The sequence below is a fragment of the Sebastes fasciatus genome, chromosome 6 (genome assembly GCF_043250625.1).
Source record: "Sebastes fasciatus isolate fSebFas1 chromosome 6, fSebFas1.pri, whole genome shotgun sequence".
NCBI lineage: Eukaryota > Metazoa > Chordata > Actinopteri > Perciformes > Sebastidae > Sebastes > Sebastes fasciatus.
In genome coordinates this window covers 31,180,560-31,200,250 of record NC_133800.1, presented here as the reverse complement: position 1 = coordinate 31,200,250, position 19,691 = coordinate 31,180,560, and the positions used below count along the sequence as shown (strand labels likewise).

The window sequence follows — 19,691 nt, the reverse complement described above, 5'->3', positions numbered from 1 at the left end:
ACAGCGGGGCCTGCCTGTGGCATCATTCCACGTTTGGATGCTCCATCCAGAAAAATCCAAGGTGTCATCTTCCTGTCTTTCCCACACAAAATGGTACATTTATCACCTGCACAGATGGACACAGCAGGATTAACCAAACAGCTTATTTGTTATTTTTCCAACACTGCTTAAATGAGGTCTGTTTGCTGCAACAGCTGTGTACTCACTGCAGCTCTATATTCATGAATGAATTCTAATTCACCTAATTAGCATAATGAATAGTAAATAATCAACTACAAACTCTCGTCCTCATGAACAACAGTATGTGCAGTATGGTGAGTATGTGCAGTATGTTTGGTGCAGCCAATCACTCATCAGCTCTATAATGTCTATCACAGCCCCCCCCTCATCTCCCTCTCACGCACGCATGACGTACACACGCACACACAAACATGGCGGCCTCTGTTTCACCGCTTCGCTCCTCCTTCAGGATCTGCAGCCCGTTAACGGTTCACCATCACTGCTGCCGGGACAAACTGCGGATGCACAGAAAATGCGAGAGTCAGAGGAGACATCTTCACCAGTCGGTGACGAGGTAAACAACAACCCGGTTATTAAAACAATTTTATTGCTTTAATGTCCGGTGTTAGTTTGCAGAGAGGATGAAGCTGATGGGATGAGCTGCTTCAGCACCCGGTGAAGGCGTGTGCACCGTCACGTGAGGAAGAGGAGGGTGATTGACAGCAGGTTTCACCGTTCACGGTAGAGAAGGCAGGATTACCGGACAGACCTTTAGCTGAGGGAGTAGTTATTAGAGGTCTGATAAAACCATATTACTGTTAGTGATGGGAGTTCAGGCTCTTTTTAGTGAGCAGGATCATTTGGCTCAGCTCACCAAGAAGAGCCGGCTCTTTCGGCTCCCAAACGGCTCTTCGTTTTACCACTTCTGCCTTTTATAATTCAGCCAAATTTAGCTTTAGCTGTTTTGACCTATGATTAGTATGTGTGCACATATATCACTTAAATTATTCAATATAATTATACTAAACCTTATAATTTCCAGAATATCATAATTTTACGTACTGCTTCGTTTCCAACTGTCACTCATCTTGTCTGCTATTCGTGCACCGCACCACATTGCACCGCACGACAACACAACGCAACCCAACGAAACCCAACGCACCGCACAGCACCGCATCGCACAGCACCGCATCGCACAGCAACGCACCGCACCGCACCTGAGTGCACCGCATCGCATCGCACCACACCGCACCGGACCGCAATGGACCGCACCGCAACGCACCGCACCGCACCGCACCGCACCGCAACGCAACGTAACACAACGCAGTGCAATGCAAAGCAAAATGACTTTGATTAATCGATTATCACTATTTTTGCTGATTAAATTACAAACTGATTAACCATGAAACCGGTTCAGCTTTATTTGGAATAAGGTGTTAGATATATTTTAGAATTTTACTTCTGTTTTGCAACTTGTGATGTGGTGTGTGCTGTATGTGTGCATTCATTCATGTCTTTACGGTTTACCTCTCCAGGCACGCCGCTGTGGTGATTTCGGGGACAGAGTTGGCTCGTCAGCTCCACAGAGAAATCCAGCGTGATGTGGAAGAGCTAGTCGCTCAGGGCAACATGAGACCCCACCTAGGAGTGGTCTTAGTGGGGGACGACCCGGCCAGTCGTACCTATGTCAAGAACAAGACCCGGGCAGCCAGCATCCTGGGTATGAGCATTGCATGCATTCATGAATTATATGCATAATGTGTTTCATGCAGATCAACAAACATGACATAGATCTACCTAGTGCATCTCACAGTTTTAGGTATGCATTAATATATAGATACACATGGATAAACACACTTTTCACAAGCAAAACCAATGTAATGTTCAAAGTCACACAACTGCAAACTGACATGCACATAGCTACATTTTCAACATGGTGTGTGTGTGATGTTTGTGTGCTCTCCAGGTATTTCCAGTGACACAGTGGTGCGGCCCAGCTCGGTCTCCCAGGAGGAGCTGCTGGAGCTGATTGACAAGATGAATCGTGACTGGAGGGTCAGCGGCCTGTTGGTGCAGCTGCCACTTCCTGGTAAACACGGGCGCCACAGCTGCACACAAGTTTTCCACACTGACATCAAAGTTAAACAAATGAGCCGCTCTGTACAGTTGAATTTGCATCTATATAGTTCTTTCCTAATGAAAAAGGAATGTGGAAGCTATATGAAAATTGAACTAAGGTGGCCATAAGTACATTTCCATTATAGTAAAACTTAAATTAACTTAGATTTATTAGACTTGATTGTTATGCCTCAGCGCCGGCGACAGTGTTTTTGGGTTATCTCTACATCTGTCAGTCCGTCTATCCGGTCAGGAACGCCTGGAGGGAATTTCTTCAAATTTGGCACAAACATCCACTTGGACTCTGGATGAACTGATTACATTTTGGTTGTCAAAGGTCACTGTGACCTCACAAAACACGTTTTTGGCCATAACTCAAGAATTCATATGCTAATTATGACAATTTCACACACATGTCTGATAGGATAAAATGATGAAGCGATGACATTTTGGACATGATATGGATGTAAACTGCAACTTGACTGGTTGGCGGAGGCATACAACCGCGAGGCGGTAATTCTAGTTTAACTTGACTTGTAAACACTGATGAAGTTTGATTGCATGAGTGAAGTATCTTCTAGAATTTACCCTGATAGGCCTTTCTCACAGAAGACATTTGACTGGTCCTATGGTGCCCTCAAATGAAACTCGTGAGCTCATGTTTACAACATGGGAAGTTGTGTACACAATATGCTTGGCGACAGTGGGCCAGCATCCACAATACCATAAACCTGAAATCAAAGCAGCTAAATGGAATTCAGTCATCATTGGTTCCATTATTTACACCTGTGCTTTTCCTACTTTGACAAGTCAAAGGCCCTTTCCGTAACTCCACATTTCTGTAGACTTTGTCTGAGGAAATTACCCACAATTTATAGCTTTGTGACATTAAACATGTTAAAGAAAAAAAGGTAAACAAAGATGACGGCACATGAGTATTCACTACATTAACATTAAGGATTTAAAATGGAACATAAAAAACACATGAAATCAGAGAGCGTTATTATGTGTAATATCACTGAATATCTGTCCTACTCCCTCTCCTCCTTTAGAGCACATCAATGAGCGAGCAGTGTGTAATGCCATCGCTCCAGAGAAGGATGTGGACGGCTTCCATATTGTGAATATCGGTAAGCTGTGTCTGGACCAGAGATCCATGGTGCCTGCTACACCTGCAGCCGTCTGGGAGATCATCAAACGAGCAGGTAAGCCAATAAATCCTCTTCAGCTCCATTACTCAGGACAGATTTTTAATGCTTGTTTCATGGCGTTTGTATTTTTTTTTTTTTAAACTTGTAGGAAGTGTTAAAGATCTATTCTAATTGAATTGAATGAAGTTCGATATCAAGGTCATATTTAGTGCAACCTCAATTTTGATATTACTTAATAAATGCACATTTACAGTAAATTACTTTCCACCTAATGTGCTAGCTGTATTGTCAGCCATGTTGGAGTAATTTCACTCAGCAACTCATGTTGTGTCCATATTCTACTTATCAAACGACAGCACATTTTTGATCTTCACAATATTTTTAAAAGTCAACTCTGGAGGCAAACCGAGGAGCGGGTACATGCTCCTGTCTTTCCATAGCTGACCCACTAGATGGCGCCTAACTATAATTTTTCCCATCTGAACTTCAGATCTAATTGCTCTGGACCACTCAGTCATCTTCTTGACCAAGTAAAGATGTAAATATGCAGGCAATTAAGAACTTGAAAATGTAGTGTTGGAGAGGTCTTTCAAGAATTAAGAAATTATTCAAATCCTAACTATTAGGATATAACTATTCAAGACTAAATTAATCATCTCCTAACCTCTTTCTGGTTCGATTTATCCCGAACTTAGGAACCTTAGAAACAGCTGTAAAACCTGATATATATTTAGACTGCTTTTCCCTCCACAACTTGACTTCAATGATTTCTTCATCTAAGCTACTAACAGGCTATGTAGCCCTTTAACTTCTGTTATGATTTGACACTATATAACAATAAATTTAATTGAATTGAATATTTGTCACACAATTATAATATGATAATGCCATGAGAAGTAACTTATTTGTTGCTTTACTCATCAGACCAGGTAGAGGGCGTTGTTGTTCATGTAGAAGCAGAAATCAAGCTTCAATCAAAATCTGATTTGTCCAGAAATCAGGGACGAAGAGTCTGTGAGAGCGTGGGGCCGGTCCTTGACAATATTGGAGGCCTTTTTGGATTTTTATGATGATCATGATGGTATTAATGATAAGAGCCCTCTACTCTATGAGAGACCCTGGTGGCTGTTTTCATTATCAGCTATTATCTATCAGCAAATTTCTGCAATTCAGACAGTGTTGAAGCTGCTTAGGATGCTTTCTGCTGACCCTTTTAAGTGTTGAGGACGAGAGGATGAAGGTTTTTCTGTCTCTCACACACACTACTGGGCTTTTTGGGGCATGGAGGAATAGAGATAGTTGACTGTCAAGTTGAGATGGAAACAAAGAGTCTATGAAATGTTTTCATCTATGGGGATTTTATTGATTAATTTACATCATTATGTTTTTCATGAATTATTTGTATTGTATTGTATTGCATTTTACAGTATTATATCTCAGCTTCCTCAATAAACATGCTCAAATCAATTTAAACTTCAGAACTCCAAATAACCTTAAAGGACCACTGTGTAACATTTCGGGGGATCTACTGGCAGAAATGGAATATAATATCAATAAGTATGTTTTCTTTAGTGTTTAATCAACTGAAAATAAGAATCATTGTATTTTGTTATCTTAGAATGAGCCGTTTATATCTACATAGGGAGCGGATCCTCTTCACGGAGTCCGCCGTGTTTCTACAGTAGCTCAGAACGGACAAACCAAATGAACCATTCATGTTTTCGAGTCGACCCCCGTAGTTCTACACGCTTGGCACTCGAGAGAGGCTTCAGTTTGTTGTAATCTGCAACCTCACCACTAGATACCGCCAGATCCTACACGCTGCTCCTTTAAGGTGCTCTTAAAGATGAAGCTGGTAACATTCATTCAGGTAGAGAGAGGAGAAAGGCCTTTATTTAGTCATGCACAGTGGTTTAAAAATGTTTGAGCATGTCGATTGGGGAATCTGAGCTACAATACAGACAGAGAACACACAGGATTCATACAAAACATAAAGAACTGAGCTGAAAATCCACATAGATGATCAAATTTCATTCATACATTCTTATTTTTTGTAGCTGTGTGTTTGTCAGTTGACACGAAACACAACATCATCAAACTGAAATATCGGTCTACATATATAATATATGCATACCTGTCCTCCCACTATTAATCACTTTAAAGACTTTGCTGACAATAGATGTAGTAAATGTCTCAGGCGCGACATCGTGGTGCCAGGCTGTGGTGCAGCCGGCAGAATAACTTCCCTCCAACACGCCTGTTTGATCAGTCAAAGTTGAAACGCCGCCCCGGGCTCTCTCTCTGATGTCTTTGTTAAAGTTGTGTTTATCAAATGATTTTGCCAATCAAGTTCTCCTTTATTTTCAGGTGAGCAGTGCAGTCAGTAAAGCATCATTTATTCTGTATGATGTGTTTGTGCAGGTATTGAGACGGTGGGGAAGAATGTGCTGGTCGCTGGACGCTCCAAAAACGTTGGAATGCCCATCGCGATGTTGATGCACACCGATCGCAGGCATGAACGCCCAGGAGGTAAGTGTGTGTGTCTTTGCAGGTGTGTCAGCATTGTAATAGGATTTTATTGTTTTTCTTTATATGCAAATTATATTGCACCATCTTGGCTTTCCCTGAAAGATATTTGATCATCAGAATGTGACCATTAAACAAAGGCTTTAATGACTCCTCCACTTTCTAATCAAACAATAACTGCTGATGCACGTCCTGCCGGAGCCGTTCCAAGAGGAAAAAACCAGGGACGGAGAACGGAGAGTACTAACAGGTTGAGACTTTTGGCAGACGGATCAACGGTCCTTATAAGGGTGTAGGAAGAAGGGAGAGGATTTGGAAAGCTATTGTGTGGAATTTGCTAGATGAAGCAACAGGATATGTTTGACCTGTCAAAGTAGAACACTATTACAAGTCAGAGCATCACAAAGGTGTAAAAAACTAAGCAGCAGCTGCATGCAACCATAATGTGTAATATTCTGTTTAATAACTGCTGTTTTCAGCTGCCAGGGAAGATTGTTTGAAGTTGTTGTAAAAGAATGCTTTGAACCAAGCCTTTATTCTTATCCTGTTCATTAAATAGAAGGCTACAGCCACCCACTCAAATAAAAAACCCATTGACTTCCAGACGAGGGAACCAGAAGTGCTAAAATGCATTTCTGGGTTTTAGGACTTATTGCTGCACCTCTCTGTGTTTACAGTATGAGTCCCTGTTTGGATTTTTTTTGTGTCATGCATAAATAATATGCACAGCCCGAACAGGCTTATAATACACCATTATTTAGAAAATAAAGAAAAGACAAACGCAGAAACCAGAATAGCAGCATAAATTAAAAATAATACTAAACAAATAAACCATCCTGACGTTTTTTCCAAGCTTGAGAAACAAAAGTAGCCAACTTAAAAGCATTCAAATTAAATAGCCGTTCCATTTTGTCATTATCTGAGCACCATCTGGATTTTGAACATTTCATTTAAAATAGAAGTTCTTAACTCATCACAGTATGGACAATACAAAAGAAAATTTGATTCATTTTCAACGTCTCTTAACGTGCGTACTTCGCACAACCTGTCGTCCTCCTGGATGTTTTTAAATCTATTCTATTGAAGGTTTGGAAGTGAACTGAGGATTTTGTGGTCATACTTTTGTAATGTATCAAAGACTGGTGGGCCAACAGGATACCTTATTGTGTTAAATTGAGTCGAGCTTTGAATCAAGTTTAGTGATTGGTGTGCTTCCCACCGAGCCAATTAGGGGCAGGATATGTAAGAGCCATATCTTAAGAAGCATAAACGAATATATTTTGAAGAATGTAAATGTTATTTTTCTTATTTAGGAACTGCATATGTTTTCTTATTAATTTGTAGCGCTCCCGTAGATATATAAATTACGTCAGTCGCATTTTGATGAGTCAGTTATCAGAAAGATGTTTAGATGGAGCTCAGGAGGCGATGCTACTTTCAAATTGTGCTAGCTTTCCAACATCGTCGACCCTATCTTTAAGTAAACAGTTAAAACTTACCTTGAAGACGTGTTTCATTTGAGTCAAGCTTGCTTCTTCTTGTGGACATACAAATTGTCGATGTTTGGTCAGACGACACTACATTTATATTTTAGGATTTAAAGGAACTTATCTGTCATAAAAACAAAAAAAAAACACTTTCTATTGAGTTTTTTTCTTTAAACCTTTGATTTGCACTGTTTAATCTAATAAGCTTGTACACATCCAGTATCCAGGGTCCCTTTGAAGCTACATACCTTCAGGTTTGAATATTATTTGCACAGCCTGTTGTCAACACACCAAGTTTACTTAGATACTATCTGATGGACATGTTTTTACTCAGACCTTCCATAAGGCATTTTATTGAAAACCAGCAAGTGAAAGCATGTCAACATATAACCCAGATAACATCTTTAAAGATGTTGAACCTGCATTCTTAACAAAGCCCCACAGATTTCAATCTTATCTGCATTTTATATCACATTATGCCACTGAAGTAGAATTTTGTGCATGTTGGAAACTAATGCTGTTACGCTCTACTATTCCTCGAAGGACAAGGCTAACTGAATGTGCATCGACACACCCAACGACGAGGTCACAAAGCTGATGAAGCTAAAAATAAACACCTGCTGTAACTGTGGCAAATACACTGCTAAACTTCAGTACTGTATATTGAAGGAAAAAATACTTTTGTATGAACTTTTATGGAGTTTTAATGAGTTAATTTTCATTTTGGGGTCAGTGTTCTTCTTTTTTTCTTTCTCTATCTTACACACACACACACACACACACACACACACACACACACACACGTACACACACACACACACACACACGTACACACGTACACACACGTACATACACGTCAAATGAGGTATGCGTCCTGCTGTGACTTGCCTCTCCTTCCCTCTCACTCTTATCTTTCTAGAGATCCTCCCGGTGCGATACTCCTCTCTTCCTCTCCCGCCCCACACCTGTAATCCTGGTCACAGCTCAGTTGTGACTACGCAGGACGTCATCATCATGTTTTACATGAAGATTACTAATGCTGCTCTTCCTCATTGTGTCATTACGGACTAAAAGTCATCACCCCACCACCAACTGTCATTTATGAGTCAATATCATAAACAAGATAATGATAAAAATGCTACTGTAATTGAGATATCCTCCTCTGAAACTCAATAAAATGGAGGTGAATGTTGTACCGCTCGCAGCACTACACACCCTGAGTGAAAGCTGATTGCTTCTACTTTTCCAAGCATGTAAAAACTCATTTATTTATTTTTTATATACTGTGGCATGTTTTTCAGACTATGTACTGCGGAGTGAACGCGCAGTGTGATCAATCAATCCCTGTTTCTCCCTGAGCTGTGAGCCAGACAGATAAATAAAATAAAACAAATAAAAACTTTTTAATTAACTTTGGTAACACTTGATTTTACATGGTAATTAGGTGATAATTAGCAAGTAACCTACTTGAAATTTCTTTGCAATTACTGCCAAATTACCTCAAAATTGATAAAAAAAAATGACTATTATAAACATTACTTAATAATTGTATTCTTCTAGAGCCCAAATAGGTGGTTATTTATTTAATACATTTCCAGGAAAAGAATACAAAGGTAATTGATATGCTTTATTTCCATGTCTGCTGGTTAATAGATAATAATTAGAAAATAAGTTATTTGAAATTTCTTAAAAAACTCCCTGAATCATGACATTAGCTACCAGTCTTCTATTAGTTTTGGTTTTCCACCTCCGATGAAGAGCAGTGCACAGCAGCTTCTCAAGCCTAAGGGTCCTATTTTAACCATTATATGCTATTTTAGCATATAATTATGAAATAATGTTTATAATAAAGAAATTTTCTATAAACTTTGAGGTAAATATTGGGATAATTTGGCAGTAATTTCAAAGAAATTTCAAATAGGTTACTGGCTAATTATCACCTAATTACCATGAAATTTGCGGACCTGTAAAATGAAGTGTTACTTTAACTTTCTTGCCCTCAATTGTGAAAACTGACAAATCGCATAATGCATAAATGATAAAAATGTACAGGCTTCAAGTCCACATGTAATATTCATCAACAGGTTCTTAAAGGTTTAAATGTTACCTCATCTTCATTTCATTTCAGCATTTTATTTGAACGAAATGACTACTTTCTCCTGGTACTTTAATGAATGGCAGTAAATAAAATAGCAGCTGATAATTTAAACATGGCAGCTGTTTTATAAACTGGAGTTTGTGAGGTTTAGAAAATCGTAATGATCTTCAGGTACATGGCGACGGTCCTGACTCACTTGTGTGATAAAGTGCCTCTCCTATTCCCCGCCGAAGGTGGATGTTATATCTCATAAATGTGTAATAAGTTTCACTGGTCTTTATTGTAAGCACGCCTCAGGAAACCCTAAAACACATGTCATTGTTAGTCAGGATAACCGTCACTGTCTGCTGGTTTCAGACGGACTGTTGCTTCAATAGTACGTAGTTCCAAAAGAGACACTTGTTCCACAAAGATCTGTTAAGTGTTTTATTTATAATTCTTCACAGTTTTAAGCAGATGTGAAATTTAATCATGGCAGAAATGTCTGTTCCCTCTCAGGTGATGCCACAGTGACCATCGCCCACAGATGTACACCGAAGGAGCAGTTGAAGGAGCTAACCAGCCTGGCTGACATCATTATAGCAGCTGCAGGTAATTACACCCCAGACACCAATAAAACACACTTCCCTGTCTGTTCATTTACTGTCTAAGGAGTGATCACCAAAGTGACATATCTGATACAGAGAAGAGTCTTTCTAATTGATTAAAGGTAGGGTTGGTAAAGATTTTAGAAACACTTTTTGTTATATTAGTTTAAATTCATTCATTACACCCCGACAGCAATCAATAAATCAAATGCTCTGACAAAAAAAATAAAAAAATCAGCTATCTGTGGCTGTCTTATTGCGCGTCAACGGAGTCTTCACAGCTCTGAGTACTAACAATAGCCATGTTCACGCCATGTTTACGTTCATAATGACAATTTTGGGGGAGTGGTTTTGGAGGGAGGCCTGAAAAGAGTTGTCAACACTGGGCTGGGTTTTTCGGTTGGATAATTATAATAAAATCTAGTGTCTAGCTAGTTTCTCAAGGTAACTGACCCTGCCTTTAATAATACAAAATCGTGCGTAGGGTTTCACAACATATCAGTCAGCTTTAGGGCTGCAACCAACAATTATTTTTCAGTTATTCTGCGGTTTATTTCTCAATGACTCACAATTTCTTTTATGTCAAAGGTGCATCTGTTTAACAGGCTATATCTGTTCAAATGTGGCCATTTCAAGCCAAATTTGAATGGAATCAATGAAGTTCAATTAGACAAAAACTAATTTCTCTCATTTTCACATAAAGTTGCAGTGCGACAGTCTGTGGACTACAGGTAGCCCAGCAATGTCCGTTATAATAACCTGTTTTATTATAAGCGCAACTACAATAAAGACATCAAGTCAAAGATGAACCATGTAATGTAAAAATCGAATGGACATTTTGTCTTAGTAAAAACTTTATCGTTCATCTTTTTTTTTCACTTTCAAATAACTGTATTAACTAATAATGTGAGTGCAACCACTGTTGTTGTTTTCCCTTAAAGCACTGGTTTACCCCCATCAGGGGTCACCAAAGCTTCACTGGGGGCCGCCAGGCCTCCTTGATTTTAAGGGGTGTAAGACAACTTTTAAAAAGAAATATATACAGTTTGGGATGGATTTAATGGATTATTATTTAAGATATAACAGGATAAGGGCACGGTGTTGACAGAGCCTACCCTCTCTGCTGTCTCGTCCTGCATTAGAACAGTACTCAGTTAAAACAACCAACGAGCTGATAGAACAATGGCCAAGCATCAGGGAGACGAAAACACTGAATCTGTCAAAAAAAAGAAGCCTATTAAGTATGAAGGATTGTTAAAAAATAAAGAAAAAACATAAAACAGACAAAGAATTGTATTAAAAGTTCCTGAAAAAACAGGAAACACATCTCAGATGCAATATTCACATGAAATAATCTGCTTAAAATTCATCAAAATTGTTTAATCATTTTACACAAACTTCCTGCAGTTCTTGCGTTCACTATTTGGGTTAAATGTACAGTTTATCAGTTGTTCTGTAGTGTTATTGTTATGCATTGAATATAATATGAAACATCCATAACATTTTTGTTTACTCAATGATAGAACAGGGGTTTCTTAAGAAAAAAGGTAGGGAACCACTGCCTTAAAGGACCATACTTCCATTCATTATTCCATTAACTACAATTTAGCATTACAAATTAAACACATTTCACTCCAAAGGAAGTGATTGTGTTTTTCGTGGTATTACCAGCCTCGAGTGAACACTCCTTACACCAGTGTCAGATGCTGTTTCATTATGTTGGAAGTGCCACAGAGGGAATTCCGGGGCCTGTTAACGCAACCAGGAGGACACATTGTGAAAGTGCTTACGAGCCCTTACATGAAGGGATGGCGTCAAAATAATTAACAAGGAAGTTTCAGCATATTTACTTGTTCTTCTGCTCCGACTGTGGATTACAGCTTTCCTGGAGAACAATAGTGATGTGTGGCAGCTGGAATGTGAGACGATCAATCAGCCCAGGGCCGCAGTATCTGTCGAAAGACTCTCTTTAGTAACTGTGTGTGCCTTAGGGGGTGCCCTGTTTCACTTCCTTTATAAATAGGATGTTTCCTGATGACTAAAGGCAGCTCTCTGGGAAGGGCACTTCATTTTCTTTTCATCCAACTGTCAGGGTTGACAGTTGACAATACACAAGTGCATTTACATTGCATGATTGACTGAACTCCAGACTGTCACTGTTCAACTGTCAAAAACTGTTTCCATGTCACATGGGATTATTACGCATCTGGGTTTACTGTTCTGTTGAGGATTATACAGTAGTCTGGGGTTAGCGTGTCAATGAGTTCCTCTGATGTCTGTGTGCTATAGGAGTATTTTCTATAGCTGGTACTTATTTGTTATTTAACTCAGACGTATTCCCATTATATAGCTATAATTGCAGTCTGAGGAATTTAAATTGACAGCTTTCTGGCAGAGTCTTCAAGTGGTTATCAACATATATACAGTACACAACACTTAAATATTCCTGTAGACAGTCAGCTGAGGTGTCGTCTTATTCTGCTCGGCTGAATTCCAAGGTGAAGTGGTAATTTGTGCACAAGAATGTGTGATTAAAAGGAGATGACAAGCAGAAATGACGTACTGCTCAGTGTCCAAAAAGCTCAATATCAACAGGCATGGTAAGGGGCAGAGGTTGGGTCCTGTCTTGAAGAGGAGCACTGTGTCAAAATCTAGTTTTAAGATCAAAATTATATCATATAATATATTGCTCACAAGGTGGTGCATATTAAATTAATTTGTTTTTAATCAGATTACCACAGGTAGTTTTCCAGGAGTAATATTGCACAGAGACGGGGAGGAATGAGGGGTTAGTAGGAGCCCAGCATCTTATTTTGGGGCCCCCAGGCAGATTAAAGGTACAGTGTGTAGGATTTGGCAGCATCTGGTGGTGTGGTTGCAGATTGCAACCAACTGCCGCCGAGTGCAAAACCGTTCGCCTCGCTCAGAGGCCATCCTTACCATAATAACACTACTTTAGGAGCAACGGCAGTCAGACGACGGCTTGCGGTACCACGGTTTTGCAGTCTGCGGCTCGCGTTAATGCATTTTCATAAGCGTGTCGGAGAACTACGGTGGCCTTCAGGTAACTTAAAAATGTGAAAGACCCTCTCTAGAAACATGGCGGACCCGCTCCCTATGTAGATACATTGTTAGTTTCAGGTGATTATACACTAATGAAAACATAGTTATGAATATTATATTCCATTTCTGCCAATAGATCCCCACACTGTTCCTTTAACCCACGGGTTGCTGTACTGCAGCTGAAGTACTCGTCTCCATGTAATGGTGTAATAGAGATACATGTTTTTTTCTTGGAACAATAAATGAAACTCTTAAAATGATGAACTGTAAACCCCTCCGTGGTTCCTGTGCGTACTGTAGGTGTTCCCAAGCTGATCACAGCTGATATGGTGAAAGAGGGCGCAGCCGTCATCGACGTGGGCATAAACCGCATCCAGGACCCGAACACGGGGAAACTCCGGCTCATCGGTGATGTGGACTTTGAGGGTAAATAATCAAAAAAGTTCATCACAAATTTCTTCAGAAAATTAAACAAATTGTTTTTACGAACGCCTACTTACAGTTTTTCTCGATTGTTTACACACATTTTCTGAAAGCATGCCTCATACTCTCAGAACTCTACACACAAATCAAAAAACACACACACAATGGGCAAAACCCCTCAATTCTCCTGCAAAATGAAACTTTACATTCAAAACAATGTTATTTCTTCTCAAAATGGTATTTTGTTTTCAAATGACACACACACACCATCATATGAATAGACATTTATAAGAACCAGTTGAACACTGATGTGCTCAATGTAAAACACTATGATGAATGGAAAACACTTCTTCTCCATTCATCATAATGACTTAGGCCTTTTTTTTGTTCAGTGTTACACTTACTACAGACAGTACATACATAAGTGTGTTGTAAAATATTTTTGAATATTGTTTTTATACTCAGAACACACAAATACACGGTAACAAATATATTTTATTTTCCCCACAAAAACAATGTACACAGTGTACATCCCAACCAACACAAAGTTGCACATACAGTGGTCTACATACAAAACAACAGAAGAATTTACTGTATACAGTTACAGTAAAAACAAACTATGCTGCATCCTCTCTTCTGTTTCGGTCTGGCCACAGCACCTCATCCACATCACAAGCAATGTTTGCCCTTTTATTCTAAAGCTCTGATTGCTAATTGTAACACTGTGTGACAGGTGTTTGCCCATGTGATGAGTCAGTGTGCATAGTAGGGCAATTGACTTTAGAATTTTGAATGACAGTGTGTTCCTTGTGAAAACGAGATTTTCTTCATGAAAATTGTGCCAAATGCAGAGAATTGTGTGTAGTGTTTTGAAAAAAGTGTGTTTTAAAACTGCAATTTGAGTGTAAAGCAGGAATTGTGCTTGTAGTTTAGCAGAATTGGTTCAGGGGGTTGGTGCATGAGTTACATGTTGTGGTCATTGTGTGTCAAGTACCAGTATTTGTGTGTAAACAATTGAGAAAAACTGTAAGGTTACCAATATTACACTTTGGCAACCTTGCATCACTTTTTATGCGTGTGAAGACATCCACGCTCACCACAGGAATGCTAATTAGATTGATAATCACTTCAAAGGTTTCAGATAAAAACAGGATTCCTGAGAAACGGCTCAGTTTACTGTATGTAATGTAAAGGTCAGTCTTAGCTCTGGTTCTTGGTATAAAAGCATAACTTAATTTCATGTTAATTTGTGTAGGAGTGATGGAGAAGGCCGGTTTCATCACACCCGTTCCCGGTGGCGTGGGTCCGATGACCGTCGCCATGCTGATGAAGAACACTGTGACCGCTGCCAGAAACGCACTGATGCATTAAACACACACACATTTGTTTTATTGAATGATATACAGCACAAACAGTGTAAGCGTCTTTGAGATTAATATAAAGCGCTATATAAATCCAATATATATATATATGCAAACACACGCATACACACATACATCAGTTCATTTAGGTTTACACACACTTTACCAAACATCCAACATACTTTGATTTAAACATCCACAAGCTCAAGACTCCATACCTGCTGGGAAACTTACTTGATACGTACTTTGTTTATATTTTATTTATATTTTATTTATTTATTTAAGTTATTTATTTCAGAGTTCACTTTTTAAGAGTTTAGATTAATATTTTTTCTACTGAAGTTGTTTTTGGTTCATTTTTTAACATTCCAGATTCACTGGAAAAGGAATATTAAATGAAAAACAATGCTGTACCAGTACTACAATATCCGTCTTTTTTTTCTGATTTACAGATGACTTATTTTGTCATTTTGCCTTTTATTGGACAGTCGACCCTGTAGAGAGAGAGAGAGAGCGAGAGAGCGAGAGAGAGAGAGAGAGCGAGAGAGAGAGAGAGAGAGAGAGAGAGAGAGAGCGAGAGAGAGAGAGAGAGCGAGAGAGAGAGAGAGAGAGAGAGAGAGAGAGAGGTATGAGATGCAACAAAGGTCGTCAGCTGGAGTCAAACCATGGACATTGAGGTCATGAGGTATTAAAAGAACTGTTTCCTCTTTAGTTTATTCCACATAAACCATTTTCATGCATCACACAGTTCTTCCTGTTAAAAACCTCGTTGACATCAGATGTTGAAATCACCAAATGAAAAGTGAAAATAATTCAGATTATTATTTTTGAAAGGAAAGAGTAAGGGTTTATACACATACATAATTAATGCTTTTTAGTAATGCTTATAAATACTTTAGTAATGCTTTATATATTAGTTATGAGAATTAATGCAACAGTGTATAACATTTAGGGGGATCTATTGGTAGAAATGGAATATAATATTAATAAGTGTGTTTTCTTTAGTGTTTAATCACCTGATAAGAGTCGTCGTGTTTTCATTAGCTTAGAATGAGCCGTTTATATGCACATAGGGAGCCGGCCGCCATGTTTCTACAGTAGCCCAGAACGGACAAACCACTGTGTTTACTTTTCGTGCATGGGCCGGAGTCAATAACATAATGACCTACGCTACTCTTACAACAACTGGTTCTAGATAGGGTCATTCGCGTTTTTACGTCGACCACCGTAGCTCTCCTACACGCTTGGCACACGGGAGATGTTTCAATCTGCAACCTCACTGCTAGATGTCGCTAAATCCTACACACGTTCCTTTAAGAAACAACTTTTGGGTTGCCAGGTTGTGGAGTGTCCTTCTCCAGCATGACACTTAATTCCTCAGAGAGACCCCGCCAATGCACTTAGTAAGCATTTATGATATTGTCTGCCATGCTTAGCACATTAGCCCGTGGTTAGTTATAGTTGAGTAGATCTATTGTTCTGATCTATTGCAAGTTACTTAGAGAACAAAACAATAAAGGCAAATAACAAAAGTTATTCTTATTAAAGGCGTATGGCTGATCTATAAAACATGGGCAGATGATTTATTCTCTGTTAATAAAGCAGTAATTGCAGCTCTTAAACCCTTTTAGAAAGGACTCCTTTGTGAGATTTCAATAAAATGAGAGATTGCCAAATAACTGGAGGCGAATTCCTCTGGTTTTCAGTGGATGTCCCAACTTTTGCTTCCAATCTAGTTTTCACTTTTCACTTCATGTTTAAAGCATCGGTCCTCTACGTTTCTTTCTTTCTTATCACTACTTCCTCTCTGCAATTCTTGGAAAAACATTTTGTATTCAAAAGAAAGAAGAAATTGAGGTTTCTTTGTCAGTGAAACAACCTCTCAAAACTGCAAACGAGGCAGTTTTGAGTGACACTATCAATCTGCCAAGCGACTGCGTGGGTTCATAGACTTCCGAGGAATAAACCACATTTAAAGCACTTCAGGGCAAACACACGCACCCACCAGCATCATCAAGCCTTTCATGCTTTGCCTCTGCATGTACAAAGAGGAAATGCCTCTCCATTTAAAAAAAAAAAATTCTTCGGTTCATTGATTGGCATTTTCAGTTGTTGGGAGCTCAGTATATAAACACCGCACAAACCTGCTTATAATCACACATCAACGAAGGAGTTGAACTGAGAACATCAGACATCACAGCGACAGAAGACAAGATGTTTACACAAAGACAGAAACACCTGGCGAACGGTAAGTTTCTACTTTATTCTGTCAAGTCATATTTGAAATTAGTTGTAGTTTGTTGAAGTTGAAAAGTGCTTTAATATTTCATGATTATAGCAATACTATTGAAATGTAGTGTTCTGGTGATGTAGCCCTTTCCATAAAAGTAGAAAAATGAATAATGTTGTACCAGATTGCAGGCAGTTTTCACCAGTGAATTCATATTTTCTGTAATTTCTCTCCATGTATACCAGCCCTCCTCTCAGCGGTGGCAGCGCTGCTTCTCCTGACCACATCAGCACAATCTGCAATGATTAGTAACAACCTGCAGACCACAGAGACACCTGCTCTGTTAAACTCATCTGTGACTACACAGCTCAACAACAGTAAGTGTCTTCAATGGAGTCTGATTCTTGTGTCAGTTGTGTTTTAACACTGATTTAGCTGATGTTTACGGAGTCCAAAAGTACAAAAAAATTATATATTTTTTTCATCTCGTGAACACAGATTGTTAACTTATGCACTCAAGATTTAAGATTCATGTTTTTCAGAATAATGTCAAGTTTTCACTTTATGTTCATTCAATTTTGATTTAAAAAAATATATATTATTACACGTCTTTGCTCGTGTAATACTCGATTCCGATTGGTCAATTACGGCGTTCTACGGTCTGTTATTTCTTTATAGCAGACCGTTGCTATGTATAACTGACCGTTGCTATGTATAACAGACCGTTAACTGACCGTTGCTATGTATAACAGACCGTTAACAGACCGTTGCTATGTATAACAGACTGTTGCTATGTAAAACAGACCGTTGCTATAACAGACTGTTGCTATGGGCGCAATTCTGATCTTGGACTCTGACCCCGATGCGAAGCAGGTTGGACAGTTGACAGTTGATTAATTAGTGGCACAAATGTGCCTCCATACATTTGTGTTAAAAGTTGATAATTGAAGCTTTTTTCTCTCTCTCTCTCTCTCTCTCTCTCTCTCTCTCTCTTTCTCTCTTTCTCTCTCTCTCTCTCTCTCTCTCTCTCTGTCTGCAGGCAGTATGGAGGAACCTCGGGTTCTGCTCTCACAACAAAAACCATGCAGAAGTGAACATGAAAACTACTGTGCAAACGGTGGAACGTGCATGTACCCCCAAGACAACGACAAACCTTTTTGCATGTAAGAAGTGTAACCTCACGTTCAAACCTATAGCCTAGAGGATCCCTGTGCATACTGAATATGTTTTAGTTATGATGAGTAGCTTCTTATTCACATGCACATGTTGGTTCGTGTTCAGCTTTGGAATGCACTCACACATATTTGTCTGTGTTGTCTGCAGCTGCACGTCGATGTATGACGGGGAACGCTGCCTCTTCATCGTTGCTCGCACATCTTACGCGCCTCAGATAGAGTACCTCATTGCCTTCTGGTTTGGGGTCGCCATGCTCTTCATTTTCCTGGTGATGATCTTCTCCTGCTGTGCCTATAAGATGTGAGTATCTGCAGTACTTGCATGAAGGAATATGGGCACAAATATAGTATTATATGTATTGAATTGTTGCCAAGAATAAGTTCTAATTCTAATTCATTTGTTTTCAGTTTTAATAAATCAGCGAAGCTAATGAAATCTGCACCGTCCCAGTCAGTGTGACCTTCTACAACTCACCTGTTCATCATCATCATCATCGTCACCACCATTTCTACCATAACATTTCATCATACTGTACAATCCACAGCATTGGAAACAATTTACTAAGCCATTAAGAGACTGTATGTTTTTATTTATGGACTTTTGATGTGCATAAAGATGACCACTTTTAGGTTTGACACCATTCAAACAAGCAAGGAAAGACTAAACTACTGTCTATTTATGTTTAACTCTGTCAGATATTAATTTAAATTGTAATTTAAAGAATGAGGGAGAACAACTATGACTATTTATTGTAATATAGCAATTAACTTATTGTTCGAAGTGTTCGATTTATTTTAAATTTTGTAATAAACTTATAAAAAAAAATGTATGTGTTGCTGAAATTTCTGTGGGTAAAAGGTGAATAAACACACACAAACACATCATTATTAACTTACTAATTATTGGTAGGGTCAACAAGCGTTTTTTGTTTTGTCAGGAAATACTGTAGTTACCATTTTGGAATATAAAATAGTGGAGTGGCAAGTCCAGTGTGTTTTTTTTTTACAATAAAGAGTTATTAAATATATATATAATAGGGCTGTCAATTGATTAAAATATTAAATTGCGATTAATGGCAAATTAATTGCAAATTTTGTATCTGTTCAAAATGTACCTTAAGGGGAGATTATTTAACTACTCTTTACTCTTGTCAACATGGGAGTGGGCAAATATGCTGCTTTATGCAAATGTATGTATATATTTACTATTGGAAATCAATTAACAACACAAAACAATTACAAATATTGTCCAGAAACCCTCACAGGTACTGCATTTAACATAAAACATATGCTCAAATCATAACATGGCAAGCTGCAGCCCAACAGGCAACAACAGCTGTCAGTGTGTCAGTGTGCTGACTTGACTATGACTTGCCCCAAACTGCATGTGATTATCATAAAGTGGGCATTTCTGTAAAGGGGAGACTCGTGGGTACCCATAGAGCCCATTTACATTCACATATCTTGAGGTC

General features: G+C 38.8%; 2 protein-coding genes across 3 annotated transcripts; both read left to right on the top strand.

Moving 5' to 3' along the window:
• Positions 1-388: 388 nt before the first annotated feature.
• On the top strand, positions 389-14,869 carry mthfd2l (methylenetetrahydrofolate dehydrogenase (NADP+ dependent) 2 like). 2 transcript variants are annotated; one of them, XM_074639216.1, is made up of 8 exons: positions 389-574; positions 1,536-1,720; positions 1,967-2,089; positions 3,171-3,323; positions 5,691-5,798; positions 9,879-9,971; positions 13,331-13,456; positions 14,709-14,869. In XM_074639216.1, the coding sequence occupies exons 1-8, from the start codon at positions 432-434 to the stop codon at positions 14,822-14,824; spliced, it is 1,047 nt and encodes a 348-aa protein (XP_074495317.1). In that variant the 5' UTR covers positions 389-431; the 3' UTR covers positions 14,825-14,869. The 2 variants fall into 2 exon arrangements, with proteins under 2 accessions (XP_074495317.1, XP_074495319.1); XM_074639218.1 differs by lacking the exon at positions 389-574 and adding an exon at positions 623-741.
• A 2,055-nt stretch (positions 14,870-16,924) lies between these two features.
• On the top strand, positions 16,925-19,045 carry epgn (epithelial mitogen homolog (mouse)). Its single transcript, XM_074639860.1, has 5 exons — positions 16,925-17,062; positions 17,290-17,421; positions 18,084-18,207; positions 18,368-18,520; positions 18,628-19,045. The coding sequence occupies exons 1-5, from the start codon at positions 17,029-17,031 to the stop codon at positions 18,677-18,679; spliced, it is 495 nt and encodes a 164-aa protein (XP_074495961.1). The 5' UTR covers positions 16,925-17,028; the 3' UTR covers positions 18,680-19,045.
• Positions 19,046-19,691: the final 646 nt, after the last annotated feature.